The 21,388-nt window shown below is 30.2% G+C and overlaps 1 protein-coding gene across 2 annotated transcripts in view; it reads left to right on the top strand.

The window, feature by feature from the left end:
* Nucleotides 1-21,388, top strand: part of LOC122714050 (frequenin-1) — a 49,304-nt gene that overhangs the window by 14,946 nt on the left and 12,970 nt on the right. For both annotated transcript variants that reach the window (XM_043935047.1, XM_043935046.1), the window contains 4 exons: nucleotides 17,140-17,164; nucleotides 18,197-18,245; nucleotides 18,348-18,437; nucleotides 21,181-21,259. In XM_043935047.1, the coding sequence (XP_043790982.1) occupies nucleotides 17,140-17,164; nucleotides 18,197-18,245; nucleotides 18,348-18,437; nucleotides 21,181-21,259 (243 nt within the window). The remainder of the gene's footprint in view (nucleotides 1-17,139; nucleotides 17,165-18,196; nucleotides 18,246-18,347; nucleotides 18,438-21,180; nucleotides 21,260-21,388) is intronic.

The raw sequence follows: 21,388 nt of genomic DNA, 5'->3' as shown, positions 1-21,388 counted from the left end.
CTTTTCCTAGTATTGCACGATGTAATCTCACGTAAATCTGAATTATGAATTGTATCAAATCCTCAGAAATTTTGTGAATGATTCGCCAAAACATGGTACTATTTTTATACATCTATAATTATCACTGAAAATATTTTTTTATCATATATATATATATATAATTTTAACGATATTCATAAATATCTATTCATCAGAAATAATGTCGATTTTTGAATCAGGCGACTAACCATTAAGTTATCCAGGAACCGATAGATAACACTTCCTTTCTTAATCTAAATATTTTATTTATATAAATAAACAGAAATGAAAATAGAACAGAAAAAAACGTAAATACGTATGATTTGTACTAAATAATTTTGATGAAATTACAGAAAAGCTATCCCTTCAATTTTAAAATATATTACTAGTCATTTATCTTAGAAATTGCTACTATAGAATATCTGATATGATTGTCATTTATTAATTCTTTATGTAAAGAACGGTGGCTGATACTATCATTTAATATCCATCCATAATAATGTATCTCTATCTCTACAGATAAAACATTATTACCGAGTGATATCGATACAACTGTTACATATTTATAGAAACAACAGATAACACTGAATTTGCAACAATCCATAAGCATTGTAATCCTTGAATATTTTCATTCCAATTTCCTTGTTTTTTCCCAAACTTTTTTTTACAAAAATTGGAAGAATATCAAAGAATTACCCATCCAATATATTTATAGAAATAATATATAACACAATCCTTGTAATCTTTGAATATTTTCACTCCAATTTCCTTGTTTCTTCCCAAACTTTTTTTTACAAAAATTGGAAGAATATCAAAGAATTATCCATCCAATATATTTATAGAAACTATATGTAACACAATCCTTGTAATCCTTGAATATTTTCATTCCAATTTCCTTGTTTCTTCTCAAACTTTTTTAAATTTTACAAAAATTAAAAGAATATCGAAGAATTATCCATCCAATATATTTATAGAAACAATATATAACACAATTCTTGTAATCTTTGAATATTTTCATTCCAGTTCCTTATTTCTTCCAAACTTTTTTTAAATTTTACAAAAATTGGAAGTATATCAAACAATTATCCATCCAATATATTTATAGAAATAATATGTAACACAATCTTTGTAATCCTTGAATATTTTCATTCCAATTTCCTTGTTTCTTCTCAAACTTTTTTAAATTTTACAAAAATTAAAAGAATATCGAAGAATTATCCATACAATATATTTATAGAAACAATATATAACACAATCCTTGTAATCTTTGAATATTTTCATTCCAATTTCCTTGTTTCTTCCAAACTTTTTTTAAATTTTACAAAAATATTAAAAAATTAGCCATCCAATATATTTATAGAAACAATATATAACATAATCCTTGTAATCCTTGAATATTTTCACTCCAATTTCCTTCCAAACTTTTTTTAAATTTTATTTTTTTTAAAATTGGAAGAATATCAAACAATTATCGATATATTTTTATGGAAATAATATATAACATAATCCTTATAAACCTTGAATATTTTCATTCCAATTTCCTTATTTCTTCCCAAACATTTTTAAATTTTACAAAAATTGGAAGAAATAAATAATCCACTCACGAAATCCTATTCGCAGGAGTTGACAAGGGGTAACATAACTCGTGGGTAATCGCGTTACGGTGGCGAGTCAACCGGTTCATATAAATTCGCCCCGAGTACAAAGATGAGTGTGACGCGTGGGCGAGCGCATCCGGTTTCCTGTTCGAGCGCGAAATCTCGGAGCTTCTCCATTACGGTTATGGAAACTAGCATCGGGCCATGTTAATTCTCCCTTAACCGAAAGTCTATCTCCTTTGAACTCGAATAATCCACCGGATTATCTTTCACCCTCTTCAAACTAGAAACTCAAATCTCGGTTATTCAGTCCCACGTGTACGCGCTTTTCAACGGAGAGCGGAGAAAATTCGTGTTTTTCCCTCGTGTCAATTAATATTCATTCAGATACGATATCAAGGATTATTATTATTATCGTTACTTTAGTTTCGACCAAAACTTTTTTCCTTTTTTACTTTTCTTTCGAACTTTACTTTTCTTTGATACATTTGATGCATTTAAATCGAGAAGATAGAATATTTGTACATATGCCTTTGTATGGTTGCTGTAACAATTTCAATTCAATCTCTACGCCAATCCAACATTTTTTGATATTGTAATATGTGTTTTTGTAATATGTTACATTGATTTGACATTGTACTCGATGTTATGTTACATGTAATTGGAATAGTTGGGTAGTGAAAATTGAATTAAAGTATCTTATATTACGGATTGTGTGGAAAATAATGGGAAACAACATTTGGCAATTATATTTTAAGGAAGTAAAGGAACACCTTCCTACGTATGAAAGAATATATAGCTGCCATTATCATTATAACGTGAAATGTGAAAATGAGAAAAGAAGAGAGAAGTATTCAGATAAGAAATGTTGATTCAAAGGGAACAGCCGTGGGGAAGAAAAGAAATCTTCCAAGATCATTTTAACACCGTGAAAATTTCAATTCAGTGTTTATTTTACAAAAATATTCTACTCTCTTCCTTGTAATCGGATTACGAAAATTGGAACGTGAAAAATTCACGACGTAACGCAAAGAAATAAAGCAATACGAAAATGTATTGAAAAATAAATAGTGGAGAGTTATATATTTACCCATCCTCGTTCGATTAATTGGCTATGATTCCGAGGAAGCGTGGCAATTTAATCCTCCTTCCAACGTCTTTATCGTCAACCACCAACGCACACAAGATCGTTCTCGTGCGCCGATACCTGGAAAATCAGAATTCAGTTACGACAAGCTTTAAAAATACTCGTGATTTAATAACGAGTGCTCGGTCTAATGGTGCGTATCCAACTGTTATAATAAAGTCTACAGGGTATACAGTGGTACTAATGAGGGTCGAATTCAATCGAAGGGAAAGAGGATGAACGAGGGGGAATCGATTTCAAGATTCGTTTGGAAGTTTATCTTATGTTCACATTCAACGAATATTTATTAATAGATTCGGGAGAAATGATGCAACGTGTGCTTTATGAAGATTTCTTATTTTATGGAGGTTGACACGTACGGTCATACTTATGAAGAAATGTGAAAGGTGTTGAATGTAAGCATATCTCTGGTGTCGGTGTGTACAGCCATTTTGGATTTCGTTGCATTTTTCACATCAAGTTTTTCGCACTTGATGAAAATCAATATTCATTGAAAGTGTTAAATGTTGTAAAACTCTGAGATTGGATTGTCATGGAATAACAACGATATGCGCAACGATATATAAAATTCGAACTATTAGGTTTAATTGATGATTTTTGAGATTTCAAGCAAGTTTTTCCTTTGCGAAAATTTTCGTTTAGGTTTTGTCAACGAGTTATTTAAAAATATTAGCCAATCAGAGAACAAGGAGAAATGTCGTAGCGGTAGTGTTGGATATGTGTTGCTCGCGAGTCACCAGGCTTGAACAAATAGTCGAAGTAACGTGCATCGAAACAAGCAGTAAAATTGACGCATAAAAATGATTGGATAGAGATTGAACTTGAATTCTATCAAACAAGATTCTAAAATAATAAACATCGGTTACAACATTATAATTAAAATTGTCCATCGATATAATTTTATCTTTATGTACCACCTATTTCTCGATTCCTTAAAAGGAAAGTAGAACTTAATTAAAGAAAGCAATATAGTAGCTTCGAAATTGAATTGAATTTAATCAAGATCGTGGTGAGTTTCGTGACCACGTTTCCATGGTCTTCCGGTGGCGTGCGGCAATCTACTCATGTAATTGTAATTGTAATTGGTAAAAAGTGAAAATGAGAACGAAGGTCGATGAAATAAGTGTAAACCCAAAGGCTAAGTCAATGACCATATATATAGATATGAAATGAATAATCGAAACAAAAACAAATGTTCTGCATCTGTATTCTGTAATATATTGAAGAATGAAATAAAATTTTATTTCTCTGCTTGATTGAGACGAAGGATATTATAGGTACTTAATTGATACTTGAAATAATTAATCCTTTTTCAAATCCTGTTTCTCAATTTAGCTATTATTATATTTGGATGATAATTTTTAAAACTTTTTAATATAATATAATTTAATATAATATATTTAATATAATATAAATTTTTAATATATTTTAATATAATCACGCTATATATAATCCTACAGATATATTAAAATTTTTCTCTAACTAACTCAAAAGTAGCGACGAGGAAACGATTTAATCTTTTTAATTTTCCCTATCTTATATATACGTAGTTACTAATAAATAATAATTGGAAAATACTATTATAATACAATAAGTCCATTTTTCCAGATTACAAATAATAGAACAAAATTGAACGATGTAAAACTCGATTATCAGCGAAATTACAGAATCAGCCAAAGGAAAAAAAAAAAAGAAAAAATTATCGCATCATTCGAATGAGCAATAAGTCAATGGAGATCAAATGAGAGATTAAATGAATCGAGTCAGCATCGATACGGTGATAATAAATCATCCGTGAAAAAAAATAAGGATTGCGAAAGAATTTCACGTTACAACGAAATTCCCTGGCATTCCATCCATTTCCCCACGTGCATCGCGTAAAATAGAGATAATTCAATCATCAATGACACGTCGATGCTATAAATGAAAACGGTATTCACCGAAACGCTTTATATCACGATAATGAGTGACAGTTACTATTTCCACGTATCGACTGTTGATAAACAACGGTTCCGTAATATCGTTTGTACCTTTAAAAAGATACATCTAATTTACTTTGCTCGGTTATCGAGTTAACTTTTCAGAATCATTTTTCCCTCTAAGACGGACTTTTTTTTCTCGAGAAGATATTGTTACAAATATCTTCTCCACGTTTGAAGTAGATTAAAAAAAAGTATCTCTTTCATTTCTTGGGTCTCCTTCGGTTCGAGATTAATGAAATTTTTTTTTTTTTTTTTGAGAATATCGAGGCTTGATAATTGTTAACGAAACAATTGCGGTCCTGAAGTTGTGAACATCGGTCGTTAAAGCGATCTCGTTTACCTGAAACTTTGAAAGAGGTCGAAAAGGGTTGCTTTTGAAAATTTAATTCAGTTTATGCATCGACGTTATATATTATGATTTCATTTTGGAATCAAGCTACATATTGGGTCAATTATAGCACAGGTAAAAAGATCGTGTTCAATTATACGAACGAAAAATTTAGAATATCGTTGTGGCAACTTTAGAAACGTTATTAATAATTTTACTTAGTCATACAGATCTTTGAAATAACGAAAATCTAAAAAGTGAGGTTTTAAAATTTTTCAAACTAATATTCAAAATTAGGGATTTTGATAAATTTTCTATTCTTTGTAATTACTCGAGACATACGATTTTAATTATATTCGCTACAATTTATTTATAACATATTTGAGAATACTATGGTTAAATTTTATGAAACATTTTAATTATGAAACGTTAGTAATTCCAAATTTTTAATCAGAAATGTATATTTCGATCGTAAATTATACGGATATTACAAGTATATACATATATAGGTTATTGTATATGAATTTTACAAACGTGTAAACCCGTTCAAAATTCATTAATTAAATGTCCCATTAAATGATATTCGCGTGTAAAATTTAAAATTTGAAGCTAACTGAATACTTCGATGATATTTTATAAATGATAAAACATTATCTACATCGTGTATTTTCTCTTGTAAATTAAATATAAAATCGCTACTAGCGTTTTCAAAAAAAAAAAAAAAATACATTAAAAGAAATCACACGATCTGATGAAAAATTCGAATTAAGGAAATGTAGATATTAAAAAAAAAAAAAAAAAAAAAAATCAAAGAGTATCAACAATTTTCAAGTGTCTAAAAAGAAATTAAGCTTAAACAATGGAATTAAACTTCGATTTATAATTTATATTTAATCTCTACCGTTCCATCTAATAGCACGTAGCACAATCTATGTCGCTTAGTTTAGTTCTAATTGTCGAATTACAATCTCTGTCTCGAATTACTCACAACGAGTATGATAACGCTTGCAATTAATTTCAAACAATAATATTTTACCGTGAACGTATAATTGGGAAGATATCGACCACGAAATTAGTCGAATTGCTTTTTCAAACCAACAATGATTATAAATATCGCGTAACGAAACTATGACGTTACCGGTTTATCGAGTACTCGATAATTCGATTTGTGCCATTGAACACGGTTATTGCAATAAAGATATACAAGTTAATGGGGATTGGCGTTAAATTTTTTTTTTTTTTTTTTTTTTACTCATTATATATTTTTTGTGACATTTAATTTCTTTTTTTTTTTTTTATATTTCAAAAATATATTCAAGCATTATTTTGAAAATTCACTCGAGAATATACATTTATTTAATAAAGACAATTTGTTCGAGGTTATTTTCTTGAACAAGCATTTTTAAACAAACGTCGAGCCAGGTTATGGGTCGTTCGAAGAAGTTAATTTCTAAGTAGAAAAAGATCCGTGAAGAATATATATGAATAAAGATAATTTCAAACACCTCAACGAGTTATTACACAAAAATTATTATATCAATTACACGTTTATATATATATATATATAATTAAATTTTCGATATAGCAAAACTCTCTATCCATAATGATAATTCGAAATTTGCAATTATCACGAATACGAATATAACCTATTCGTTTCTTTCATTCATTCTGGAATAACTTGATATAAAAAAAAAAAAAAACCTCTCAACGACCGATTCATCTTCATTAAAGCTTCGTTCCAAATACGTATCCCCAACTTTTCCCCTTACTCCAGGCTAACTTTTTAATCGTTCCTGTAACCATATTTTGCGCACTGGCCATCCCGAATTCCTCGCATCCGCCGGTTAAATTGTCCTCGTTAAAATGCGAGGAGGAAAAAAACTCGATCGCAGCAAACATTTTAAATCTTCTTCCTTTCGAAATTCGTCACGCGCAACATTTCACGAATCGACCATAAATACATCTCGAAAGTTTCGAGCGATAAAGAATCACAACAAGATTCGAAGAGAATTTCGAATTCAGAGAGGAATTCGCCGCATTTACTCCAACGTTTCGTTACGCATCGATTGATGGATTCTCGCCGCTTTATTCCTCTCTGCAACCGTTCCCTCGATTCTATCGAATTAGTTTCCGCTATCGTTTTGTTGCACGCATACGCATACGCGTACACGATACGTAATTGGTAATTGTTTTCAGAAGAGATGATCTTTCAAAGATATATTTATGAGGATAAATATTTTTTTCGAATCTATCTATAATCAAAATCGTAATTGATTTAATTTTGGTTGAAGTTGTAAATTCTGCGATTGGTTGAAAATGGTCGTAAATGTTGTAGTTTTGTAGGAGAAAGGAAAGATTAATACATCAAAACGTCAATATTATATGGTAATTTAATATAAGCAATTTAATTGTATGATAGATGAAGAGAAACGGAGATAAAGTCTCGTTTCATTTCCTCATCTTTCTTCGTTTAATAACATTTAGAAAATTTAAATATTGTTCATGATATGTTTGATGATAAGCAAGCCTCGATTGACGTGTTTTGATATAATCGTTCCATAGAATTTTAAAAAATTATTATTTAAACAGAACGTACACTATCTAAATATTAATCTCCAATTAATGTTAGTCATTCTAAATTTTCAATCTATAGTGTGTTTGGAATGCACATAGTAATTCACGAACTCCTTTGATAAATGACAGTGGACTGTTTTATATTCAGATTGTTTAAAATATGGAAAAAAAATTTACAATTTAAAATAGATATTTTACAAAAAAAAAAAAAAAGAAACTCTTTTTATACGTCTACGTTATTGATTTATTCCAATCAAACGAACCTTTTTCTTTTTTTTTTTTTTTTTAAGTTTAAGAAAAAAAATAAATTAACGAAAGTTACGAGATAAATGAAATTGCGTTTCTCAAGAAAGAAAAATCCAACGTATCATCCAACTCGTTTGGACAGTTAGGACGAAAGTTGCACAGAATCGTTAACGCTTTTCGAAGCAAGATCTTTGAAACTTTTCCCATTTCAATCATGACACAAAGCCAAGCTTTCCGGTCAACCTTTAACGCCAATACAATTTTCGAAAGTTACTTTAATTAAAACATCGAAAACGCGCAATTCATTTATTAGGAGTATACTTGGAATAAATTGCAATTCAATCGACGACGATCAAAAGTGATTCGATCAAATTTTGCCTCGTATTTATTCATCCTCGTTGTTAACAACTTGGATTAACTCGTAAATGATCATCAAGCGTTCGTCGAAAGATAGAATAATAATAATAATTATTTGAAAAACTTTTACGAGCAAAAGGTTTATTTTATTACTTAGCTTCTTCGAAAGATTCATTTCTAAAAAAAAATTTCAATAATCTAATCCAATATATCAACTTAAATAATATCAATACTTGTATAAAAATGATTCCTCATCATTTTATTCTCTTTCTATTCGTTATATACATCTTATTTACTTTATAAATTTCCTACAATTTTTGACTTATTCCGTCGAATAAGATTCCCCTCATCGTCATCGAGACAAGTCGCTAAAAGACGTCCATCCGTTCGGATAACACATCAGATAATTTTTTGTTTCCGTGGAAATTATTCTATTGTTACAGCGACAAAGAGACATTTAATAGCGATATCGGTGAATATCCCCCGAAACGATTGTGATCCCCCCACCTTTGGGCACCTTTAGGCTCTTTACAAGTCCCCTTCCAGATTTTCTTCTTTCCTCGCCCCCTTGGAACCTTGGAAGGTTCGGCCGGGGGATTAGGGGGAAGAGGCTGGCTGCTGTCGCACAGCCTTTGCCCCGCGAAACGAGAGATTTCCAGCTTTATTACCGGAACAAAAGACGAGATACCCGTGCACCGCCTTGAATACTAACGCCGAATGAAAATAACGAGACCAATGGAGCGAGTCGAGTACAGCGAGTTCGGGCGCGAGAAACGGGGAGGAGGAGGCTTCTCTCTTTCTCTCTCTCTTTGCTGTTTTTTTTAAAGAGAGATGTGTTTCGTTGTGTTTCTATTGCAAATCCGGCGACACGCGTTTTTTAAAGGGATTCTGAGATTGGATAAAAGACGTTTTGCACGGAAAAGCAAAACAAAAAGTGATCGAAAGAAATGATTGTGAAAGAAAGAGGCTCGAATCTCTTTTTTATCTATGTTTCATCAGACAAATTTGTATTGATCAATATCGTCTTGTTTTCGTTTATAATATAAAGGAATTTATTGTCATTATTATACACGTGAGATTTTTTCCTAAAATCCAATGCAAGTTTTTATTAAAATACTACAAATTGTAGAATATGTAATTATGATATATACTTTATTCCGGACTTTTTTTGCATTTGTCATGTTGCATTTATTATATTTAAATTTTCCATAAATGTATAAAAAATCCAATTATAATAATATAAAATATTAGTGTTAATTGTTAATAAATAAATTGTTTGGAATCAATTTTGCAAGTACAATTTGCCTGATGAATTAAGAATTAATTCTTTTGTTCTGAAAATATGGACGTTTTATTTATAGTGTTTATACAGATTTTGGATTTAACGATGAGTTATATCAGCCTGTCTGAAAATCTGAAAATTTTCTCAATAAATTTCGTCGAATGAACAAACAGTACGAAATCTGAAAAACAGTTGGCTCGGAGAAACGGCGAGCAAACATGATCATTTTCTAGTATCTTACGGAGTTTGTGCAATTTCACGCATGTTGTTTGTGGAATCTACAACGTCAAATATTTGCTTAAAAGGGAAATAGTTTGCTAAAGTTTCACAATATTATGACTGAATTTCTTCATCCATTTAGATAATGGTAGATAGATAATACTCGACCGAACACAATCGACTGAAATCGTATTATACGATATACCGAAGAAGAGATATTTTAACAATTTTTTTTTATTTCTTAATATAGAGAATAAGATTATTTCCTTATTATTAAAAATCAATCTCTGAAGAAAATACTCCCGTAATCAAATAACCAAAATAATAATTCATTCGTCGAGTCGGGAGAATTTCTTTTTCTTCTCGATCAAAATGTTACTAGACATATTCGGTCTCTGATTGGTCCGATAATCTTGTATCTTGCTTCGACTTCGGCCGCCGTCGTACGATCTTCGGAAATTGTCGTAACTCGTCGCGTCATCCGATGATTTCCGGAAATTGCCGATCGATAAATCGTAAAGAAATATTTACGAATCTAATTTCTGGATCAGATATTTCGCAAAGTTTCTTGAAATTTTTGCTTTTTCTTTTTTTTTTTTTTTTTTTGAAAAGAAAATCCTCAAAACTCTAATACATTAATCGCGGAATATTATCATGCGTGACCGCTTTTCCAGAGTTTTATTTAATTGCAATTTTTGGAAGTACTTACGCTCGAGTGCACTTCTAAAATATATCAAAAGTACTTGTAATTTACAAACGATTCGTTTAATTAGCAATTTTGGTCGTTTCACGTCGCCACGCCTTAAACAGACAGGTTTTCCCAGGGTTGAAGAAAGTTTCGCGTTAACCGCACAACTTCGCGGTTTCTGTCCCGATCCAAACCAATACATCGCGTATCTCACAATGAAATCACCCTGGTAATTGGTTCGAGGCCAAGAAGCTTTAATTAGTAGCTCTCCTCGCCCATTTATTTCCCTTTTTCACACTATCGTGCCAAACGATTTTCTATTTTTATTTTTCTTTCGTATCAATGTTTTTTTTTTTTCTTTTTTGTCCTCTCTAATGCTTACGATCACGAATATATTTTTTTTTTTTTTATTTCCTCAAATATAGTAGAATTTAGCTCGTATAAACTCCATATATAGGAATAAAAGTTTATCGATGCTTTATTATTTTAGGCGAGCTACTGTTATCCGAATCTATTGATCGAATTTCAATCAATCTATACGAATTTTGGAAATATATTTTTTCATTCCTCGAATTAAATATTAAGGAATTTTGGACAATTATTATACGTACATAATTTATATTTTAAACGTGAAATATATTATTAAAAATTCATTTTCCAGATATCAATATTTATAATACTTCTCATTTCCACGAAAATATCTAAGATGTTACTGCAAACAATATCGTTTTAATCCCGTCAAATAATATCTAATTAATTCAACTTTGAGAAGAAAGCGTAAAAAAACAAATTTAATTTGAAGAATGAAAGAGAAAAAAAAATTCGTTCCACATCCCTACTCAAACAGACAATCCTCTCTTCTACTTTTGGCACAAGGGAGACAACGTAATATACTGGAAATTCTGGCACTCTCGTAAAGCCAAATATTCTCGTCCAATCGTAAAGATCTTACCTTAATTCCCCAATATTCGAATAATTGAAAAAGCATACACGAGCCAAATAATTGTAAAAAAAACAATGTTGAATGGATAACGTCGAATGTATGGAAGCTACATCATACGTTACCAAGTTGATCGACATACGCTACCTCGCGTATACGTGGTGGTAATAAATTATTCGTATAGTTGCAACGACGTCGCTGGCATCGTGTATCGAACAATAAAGTGGCAGCCACGTGGCTGAAATTATCGTTAACCCGTCGTAATATCGTCCCCTCGCTTGCCTTCCACGCTTTATTTCCCTCCAGCTGACACTTGTCTATACGTAGAGGATGTACACTCTCTCCTCGTCGTTTCCACGAGGATGATCTCCTCTTTATTTAACGCAACGTTACTCGTCCGTGTTCCCATTTCGCGATTCACATTAGAGATCCCTCTTCGTTCCTCTCGTTTCTTAAGGATCTTTGAAAGAGAAGAAAAGTTGAGGGAAGAATTATCGGCCGAGACGTTGTTGTATCAACTTTATTCGAAGTTGAAGGGAAGAGTAACTACTTAGAAGTAGTTAATAATTATCGATGATCGGTGGTAAGTTTATCCTTGAATTGAAATCTCTCTTGAAAGTTGAAATTATATTACGTTGGAGGTTCAAGTTTAATTCTTTTTTCCTTTTTTTAAGTAACTTTCTCCACTTGCAAATATATATATATATTTTTTGGGAATGTATAATTCGTAAGAGTTTTTCAACAAGAGTTTTTCAACTCGAACTTTTACGTAAGTAATTCGTAATCTCAACGTATCGTTCTTTTTATCAAATTTTGTCTTGAACTTCGAGTTATTTCTTCTTCGATCGTGTCTAATTACACTTCCATTATGTCGCAATATGATTCATGCCGCGTATAATTCACTTTCTCTTCATTACGCGTTAAACGTTATTAAAACGCTGAACGATGTTCAACTAGAGCCTTTGGCGGTTTTACGTGTTTTGAAAGCATCACCTCGCATCTCGTTTTCCACGTAATTCGTGATTCGTCAAACTTCGCACCCGAGTTAATTAATTAAGAAACACGCTATGCGTACATCGATTGCTACTCGCCATTTTATTATTTATTAATTCGATTATTTATTAATTCGATTTCTATAATCATGAAATGTATCGAACAAAGGAAAAAAAGAATTAAATATATTCTATTCTTCGAATTTTTTGGTAGGCTTGTTATTAATGAAAAATGATAAGAAGCTGTCAATATTTGTATTATTATTCAACTGCAAGTATAAATAAATATTGCAAAATTCGAAAAATGGACTGGAAACGAAATATATGGAATATTTTATGATTCTGGTTCCTTTATATAATACATCTATTCTCTTAAAACTTTTCTACTTCAAGAAGTAATCAAACTCTATAAATCTGAATAAAAAAAATGAGGCATTTCGAAGATAAAAGTTCGATTTATCTTGGATTAAAAGGAATCGTTTTAATCGAAAATAAAATATTTTAGAAATAAAATTTCAACTTTACCGTGCCCCTATATTTCATTTCGATTCGAATTCGAACGCGAAGATGAAATATACCCTTAAAATATTTTACTCGAGTCCAAGCTATGCTCTATAAATCTGAAATCAAAATGTCATTTTCAAAAAATAAAATAGGATTTCGAAAATAAAATTTCCGATTTATCCGGAATTGGAAGTCGAGTTCTAATCGGTCAGTGTCAGCTCGTTGCTGTCAGAAAATCGATAGAATTCCCAACGTATCGAGAAACGGGTGTCCTATGGCAATCTCTGATTACGCTATTTTCAAACCTTATCCATTGCGAGTGAATTTCGAAATTGATCTCCTTTCGTTCATTTTTCATAAATACTATAAACTTCTATTAATAAGTTCTACTAATAAGTTCTACTAATAAGAACTAATAAGTTCCATAAACTTATTTTCCGATCATTAAACCTTTTATTGAATCGAGAATAATATTTTTCGACTATTACGCATTCAATTCCTATCCTTATTATTCCTTGCTGCATAACCGTGATACAACGTTCTTGTAATAAATAGTTCAACCAATCAGAAACATAGAACGATTCTATTGGGGCAGAATAACTTGCTCCCTTTCTAGTAACTTTCTAGTTACATAATTTTCGCGGAATCTTTATCGCTGGCGCTAGCACTTTATTCTACAGTTACAGCTCACTTTCCAAGATCGATTCGAAAGAAAAGTAACGTTCCAAGCAAGAAAACGAGTTCGAGTTTTATCCCATAACGCGAATACTTATCTTTTACTCGAATCGAGTGAGACGCGAGACATTTTTAACCTTGTCCTTGTCTATTCTTCTATATCGATTTCCTCTACAAATAGATTCCACTACGTTTCACGCATCGAAAATCAACAGGTTTTCGATTGTTTCCTATTTATACAAATTTCAAATCGCATCGATTTTTCGTGTAAAAGTAACTATACGATACTATAAGATTGGCTACTATCGAACAACGAATACGAATCTGATAATAATTCGAGAATCATTTTAACCGATAATCGAAACAATGTTGTTTTCAATATTGTGAATCGAATGAAAAATGTGCATGTGTGCGCTGAAATATTTTTATCTCTCGCTCGTCGTATTTCGTTCAACCGCGAAATAAATTCATTTTACGACGAGAGGTAATTTCATCCCGAGCCGTTTATTTGATTCGCTTATTTGCGGTAAATGACACTCAACTTTTTTTTTTTTTTTTTTTTTGCAAGATCGTTAAAAGTATATAGAAAATGGCTTTGTAAAATAGCGGGAAATATCTTGATAGAAATATACATCGAGACATTATCGACAAAAGGAATACGTATTTTAATCATACGCTTAGATTTATAAGTGTATGTGATTTATTATCGTATCGTATTTTTCATCATATTTTCATCGCTTTTAAAGAAATTGCTTAATAACGTGTTACATACATAATGTCGTTATCTACGCATATCTACATTACCGATCGAAAGTTTTGGAATCACAAATAATCGACAAAATTCGAGAATTTAAGAAAACAGTTAAATTAGCTTTGCAGGTGAACTGCAAATAATTTTTGCACCGTGTTTTTCTTTTTAAAAATGTTTCTCATTAAGCTCTATCAGCAATCATTTGTTTATTTATTAATCATTTGTTTTTAATTGCATACGCTGTCAGCGATCTAGGTTGCTTAAATTTACCAAAAGTTTTTTTGATGATTTATAAAAATCTACGATAATTCGTACTTTTTATTCGTAAGTATTTTAATATAACAATTCACACCTCAAAGAACTTTGAATGACAAGGTTCATGATTTAAAAGACCCGACTTTAAAAGAAGAACTGATTAGTAATTTTAATTTTAATTTTCCAAAATTTTATTAATTAACAACAAAATTAAAAAAAGACTGTAAATTTTGAGTACATACGCAATCTGATAAAAGAACGCAAGCAAGAACATCGAGATAAAAATGGACGAGTATTTCATCAGCCACATTGAACAAATTGCAAAGAAGAGACGATGGAATAGAATTGCATATACTGGATTCGAAACGTAATTGCGATGCAATTATTACAGAATACCGAGAGGAGAGAAAAAGAGGAAAAAGAAACGCGAGCCGAAAACGAGGGACGGCCTTGTCCTGGTAACTGCGTGCAAGCTCGAAAACCATGCGCAAATTTATCGAAGGTTATAAAAGTCAGGCACAACGGCCAGCCTACTAGAAGCATTACTTATGCGCGATTTGTCAAAAGGAAACTTAAATAGTTATCGAAGAAATCGACGAATTTCATGGCTCGAGTTCTGCTTGAAAATACGGCTTTCTTTTCTTCTTCTTATTTTGTTAAATCAGTTTTTTCTCACGGTATAGTGTTTCACAACTCGCGAATCGCGAGATGATTTGTAAGAGGACAATTTTATAAAAGAATTCTTAGCAATTATTTATATTAATAATAAAATTGTGACAAATAAAAGTAACTTATGATTTGTTGCGGCCGACACTCGAAAGAATTATTTTTATCGCGCAAGGAAATATTTAAGTCAATATCTTCTTTTAAATAATTCATCTGACGTAAAGTATGATTAAATATATTTGTTCTATCGATTGAAATAAAAATAATTAATTGTTACAATTCTCATTTCAACATATAATATATTAACTTTTCAAATTTTTAATATTACGTTAATATATCTAATTCCCAACGTCTGATTCAAAATGAAATTTATCGTTCAACCTATCAAAGATACGAGAATTTTTATGCAATGCAAAATAGCAGCTTATTTGACTATTATAAGAGTTATGTCTTTGAAAATATTAGAGAGTTTACGATCTCGTAAAATCCGACTGAAGTATTCGAACAAATTTTCATTCTTTTTTTTTCGACCGTCTTTCAACGCGATATAATTTTTTCCCAGGAAAAAATGTTGCTATAAATGCACATGATATTGACGATTGTGTCCGCAAATATAGAACGCGATTATTTTTTTTCAGTGGCCTACAAAGGAAAGAAAAGCCATCCGGATTCTCTTCTCCACTTTGACACTTTTTTTATTTTGCTCAAAACGATTCGAATTCGATTTATTCTCTTTTCTATCTCTCTATTCTCTCTGTATGCATATATATCTTGATATATTTTTCCTTCTACCTCGAATAAATTCAATTCATCAATGATTCTAACGATCTTTCGAGATCGTCCAATTTCTCTGATGTTTTTACATCGTGGATCACATTCGAATCAAAAAACGATTTGCCTCGTGAAATTTCGCAATAACTCTATTACAGATTCCATCTTTCGCGCGAATATTTGTGTATTTCCGTATTTTCCTGATAATATTTTCGCTGATAAGGATATCAGTGCACATAAAAATCATTTCTGCAAGTTTTATGCCAAAAAAAGAAACTGGTTCAGAATCACGTATATATGAGAATATATATATAATACGTTCAATGGTTACGCAAAAGTGCTTACATAACCTCACTTTGCAACGAACGCGGTTTTTAAACGCGTTTTATACGTTTCATTCTCATTAGCATCAGATTTTTGTAATTATATTACTAATACAAGTTTAATATATTTACAATTAAGTTAATTAGTTTGTAAATCGAATGATATATCGCATTAATTATAAAGTTTTAAGTAGTTTTTTACTATAGATAAAAAAGTTCTATCTAAAGTAAGTGTAAATTGTATACGGATGCTTTTTTGCGTTAAAACTAAAATTTTATATTATATTATTANATGTTTCGTGTATAATTGTAAATCCGTTTCGCATAAATTTTTAGACAAGCCATTGAAAATTGCACATCGAAACACGCCATCAGACTATCTAAGTGTTAATGAAAATTACGTAAATGAGAAAAAAAAATATTTAGAATAAATATTTCATATTAAATATTTCATATTACATTGATTTTCTCCTTTTTTCCTGACTAATTAGAAATTAATAATAATTTCGCTTATTTTCCTTTTCTAAAAAAAACAAATTCTCCGAAATGAAAAATTCTAACCTAACTTTTTTTAAAATTCTACAAAAAAACATTTGTGATTTTTGTAAAATTGACAAAATTTCGTATTCACTCAATCACGATGAGACACAAATTTGACAGAAATTGCACCAAATATAACATACCTTCTATATTATTCTTCTCGTTTTACCATCTGCAGTTTCTAAATCTTTTCCCTTCTGTTTGCTCAACACTTTTTGCAAATCGTTGCTTCTCGTTACATTTTGCACTCGATTAAAATTGCTTTCGTTCTTTTCTGTTTCAGTCACCGAGAAGGAAATTCGACAATGGTGAGTCACTAAAAATGAATTTTCGATCTGCACACGTATCTCGAATCAATTCATTTCGAAGATAGACGAATCGACATCGATATAATCGCGAACCGCTGTCATATTAAGATTGTTCAGCGGATTATGGGAATGTGCATATATTCATACAGTACTTAACGTTCCCGCCCAATAAAATTGAACGCTCAAACGCTTCTGATTTTCATTAAATTATATTTTAATAATAATTAAGTGACAATTAATTCTTGCATTTGAAAATACATTTTTTGTATGAGAAAATTAATATTGTATAGTGTGTGTAAAAATTCGTGAAGGAGGTTTTACGCGCTCTCGAAACTTTTTTCCTTTCTTTTAAAAAGTATCTATTTTGTAAAGAATTAAAATCCTAATATTTTATTTATATATTTATTTATTTAAATCAAAAGTTTCTTGACATGGGATCGTAAACACGTAACCTTTCTTTTAAGTTATTATTTTCTTTGAATTTAATTTGAAAATCATTTAAAATCATCCAATAATAATAATATTCACCAATACTATTGGTTACTATTTTTAACCAATAATATTTTTATAAATTATTCTTATAATTTATAAAAATTTCTATTTCTATACTTCATTTTTTCTTTCCTTCTTATAAACTATTTTAAAATCGTACCAATTAAAATGAGACCACGTTAAATTATCACCATTTAATTAAACGATGATAAAATAAATTTTAAATAAATTATTTGCACAAATTATTTTCTTTTTATCCAAACAATTTCCAATTATAAAAATAAAAATAAAAAAGTTTCGAAAGCTCGAAAACTCGAGTTTTTCGAGAGGTTTTGAGATTTTCGAGTGCTCCATCCCCCATCACGCAACGTAACGTGTTCTATCGGATCTGCGGTTTTAATCCATCTGTCCCTTACAGTAACGTTTTGCCAATCGATCCGTCCATTTGTATAGAATATAAAATTGAAACTGGAAAAAGGAAAACGGATGTTACGAAACGAGTAAGAACAGATTCGATAACATTGGCGACTGTTTGTTTAGGCACAAAGGATTCCTGAAAGACTGCCCCGACGGGTTGCTGACGGAACAGGTATGACCCCGTTTCACCTGGCACGTTAATTAAACGAAAATCGATACGCGGCTAGATAAGGGGAAAGTTTGAAGATAAAGGTTGCCTGTTGCGTGATTTCAGGGTTTCATAAAGATCTACAAGCAGTTCTTTCCCCACGGCGATCCATCGAAATTCGCCTCCCTCGTTTTCAGAGTGTTCGATGAAAATAGCGTGAGTATTATGCAATGTAATTTATCTCCAACGATTCGACATTTATTATTTACGTTTGTTTATGTTAATTGCGAATGAAGTACATTATCGTTCAAAAGTTTGGAAACATTGGTAATTTTTTTTTTTTTTTTTAATATTATTGATTCGTCGCATAATATAATCGATCGAGTTCAAAGATTTGTAAAATGTTAAAAAAAGATTAAAAAAACAAAAGTGACTAAATAAATTTGGAAGTTGTATGTGACTTGTTTATTTTTTCATCAATCGTGTCGTGCAAATCAAATTGTGTCAATGTTTTGATGAACTGTATTTCATACATTTGTGAAAAAATTGCTGATGTAGAATTTTTGAAAAAAATTGGTATAAAAAATATCACGATTGATGAACATAACTATAAGGAATTATTAATAATGATCAATTAAATCGAATCGAGTCAATTGTTATAATTTTAACTTTTTTCGATGAATTTGTTGAATCAAACTTTATAATCGATTATATATTTTTTTGTATATTATATTTTCTATAAAAATAAAAATATTAAACTCTCGTATTGAAAATTTGGTCACTTTCATCTGCAACAATTTAATATAAAAATAATCATAAATGTTCTTTAACAGAGTATACTTTAGACAGAGAAAAATTAATAAATAGAATGACCAAAATTCGTTTAAATGTAATTTAAAAAAAAAAAAAAATCATTTTGATAAAGCAGAAATTTTTGTTTCAATATATAAAACGTTGCAGATTTTTCTTGTTTTGTTTCATCAGTGTGTTCTACAAGTAAAAATAAGATTAAAATGTCACGTACATGTCACGTTTAGTTATTAAAAGGCTACAAGAAAAATATGAAAAGCAATATAAACTCTGTAAATATCTACATTTTCATTTCAAAATGTCATCTACCTTTATGAAACTATTGAATTGTAATTATCCACAACAGAGAACTCATATGGCCTTTACTTGGAAGAAGAGAAATACTATACATTCTTTTTACGTATATATTCTACTTTTATCTGTAGAACATATCAATTGAATATTTGAACGAAAAGAAACATCTGGATCACTCTCTATTATTACTATTTATATTAATTATTCAATATATTATTTAATTATTCAACAATTGATTGTAATGAATAAAAATTTATCAATGCGACTTTTTATGTTTTTACTTGAAACTCCTTACTGCTTCCAAACTTTTAAACGGTACTGTACTATCTTATCTTTTACCCTCTCTCTTTGCAATCTTCTTTGTGTAGAATTTCTGTTAAAAATATATTAACATACAAAGTCGTTGGTCTATTTGCCTTTATGAACAATAACAATAATTTTAAAGGATTTATCACGATTCTACCTAGTCAATGTTTCTTTAAAATTATCATCTTTGCGACAAAAATTCAAAAAAAAAAAAAAAAAAAAAAGAAAAAAAATTACCGAGAGTGTATTTACAAACGTTATCTTGTATTCAACCAGCAGTCGAATTATGAAAATTTATGCAAAATATAAAATTTCTTGTGGTCCCTACATTTCCATTCACCGGTTCTAAGCGAGAATAAATGTCACTTTAAGCGAAAACCATTTCGAAAGAATATCTACCGATACGATACGAAGATATTCCTCCTCTCCATGTCCTTTTTCAATTTTAGAACGAGACGATTCTATTATTTTTTATTTACCATTTTTATTTCACTATTTTCCTTTCTCAAACTATTTTACACCCCCCAAACATGTTCCACTTGTGTTTAAAAAATCATCCACGTATAATATAGAATCTGTGATGCAGCATTTTCCCCTTGTCTTCTTAATTTCGCTTCTGTACCACTTTAAACTACTCGAACTTTTTTTTCGCTGAGTTTTCGTTCGGAAGATTAAAATGTTTTTTAAAAATTCTTTTGCAATAAATCACGATTGACGATAAAAATTTTCTTAACCTATTCTAATTTTTGTGATCAGTGATTCGATTCTCATCACACCAAGTCAGAAATAATTATATTATAAAAATAAATATATTTATGGAATAGAAATAAAAATCACAAATAGATGTATCAATCAGTTGCAAAAAGTTTTCATACATTTTATGAATATTTATATATATATATATATAGAATAATTTTCTTATTAATGGAATATCATTTCGAAATCAATCCTTAAAGTATTAGTATTATTTTTGTTCTTTTTTAAATTTAAATTATAAAATAAATAAAAATAATTTTAGAATTCTATTACTGTAAAAAAATATTTTCAAGCCATTGCTACGGAAAATATGAAAAAAAAAAAAAGAAAAAATCCGAAAATTGATTTCGTATCCTCAAAGAGATTAAAAAAGAAAATAAATACATTGCACACGCAAATTTTTCAAGTATAAATAAATTTTCCTTGACTTTTTTTAACTGATTGTACATCTCTATCGTAATATCCACGAAAGAAAATTTTTTTCTTATCCCTTAAAAAAAAAATTAGATTTTGAAAAGAGTTTATGATAAAAAAAAAAAAAAAAAATAAGCAAACAATCAAAGGGCATGGAGAGGTTAACGAACTTTAAAAAGTCTTCATAAAAGGTTAAACGATCCGTGTGATTCGAAGAGCGATCGATTATCCGGATAATTTTATTCCTCGTGATAAATTCATCGCGAAATTTGTTCCACGGTTGAAAATTGAACTAAATTTCTGGTTTCGACGCAATCTCCACGAACGAATATCCTTCTTTTTTTTTTTTTTTTTTTTTTTTTTCCTTTTTTGTTCTCAGGACGGCACGATAGAATTCGAAGAGTTCATAAGGGCGCTCTCGGTGACGTCGCGCGGAAACTTGGACGAGAAACTTCACTGTGAGTAAAACCTTCTCCTTCTGACAACTTGACGAATATATAAATAGAAAGCTTGAAATTAAGCGAGACAAATGTTTCCAAGATTTCCAGTTGTGTGTATGACACGTTTAACGGAACGAAACGAGTAGT

Source organism: Apis laboriosa, unplaced genomic scaffold (genome assembly GCF_014066325.1).
Source record: "Apis laboriosa isolate Shangri-la unplaced genomic scaffold, ASM1406632v1 scaffold279_cov145, whole genome shotgun sequence".
In the NCBI taxonomy this organism is placed as follows: Eukaryota; Metazoa; Arthropoda; class Insecta; order Hymenoptera; family Apidae; genus Apis; species Apis laboriosa.
This window is presented reverse-complemented; position numbering and strand designations above follow the sequence as displayed.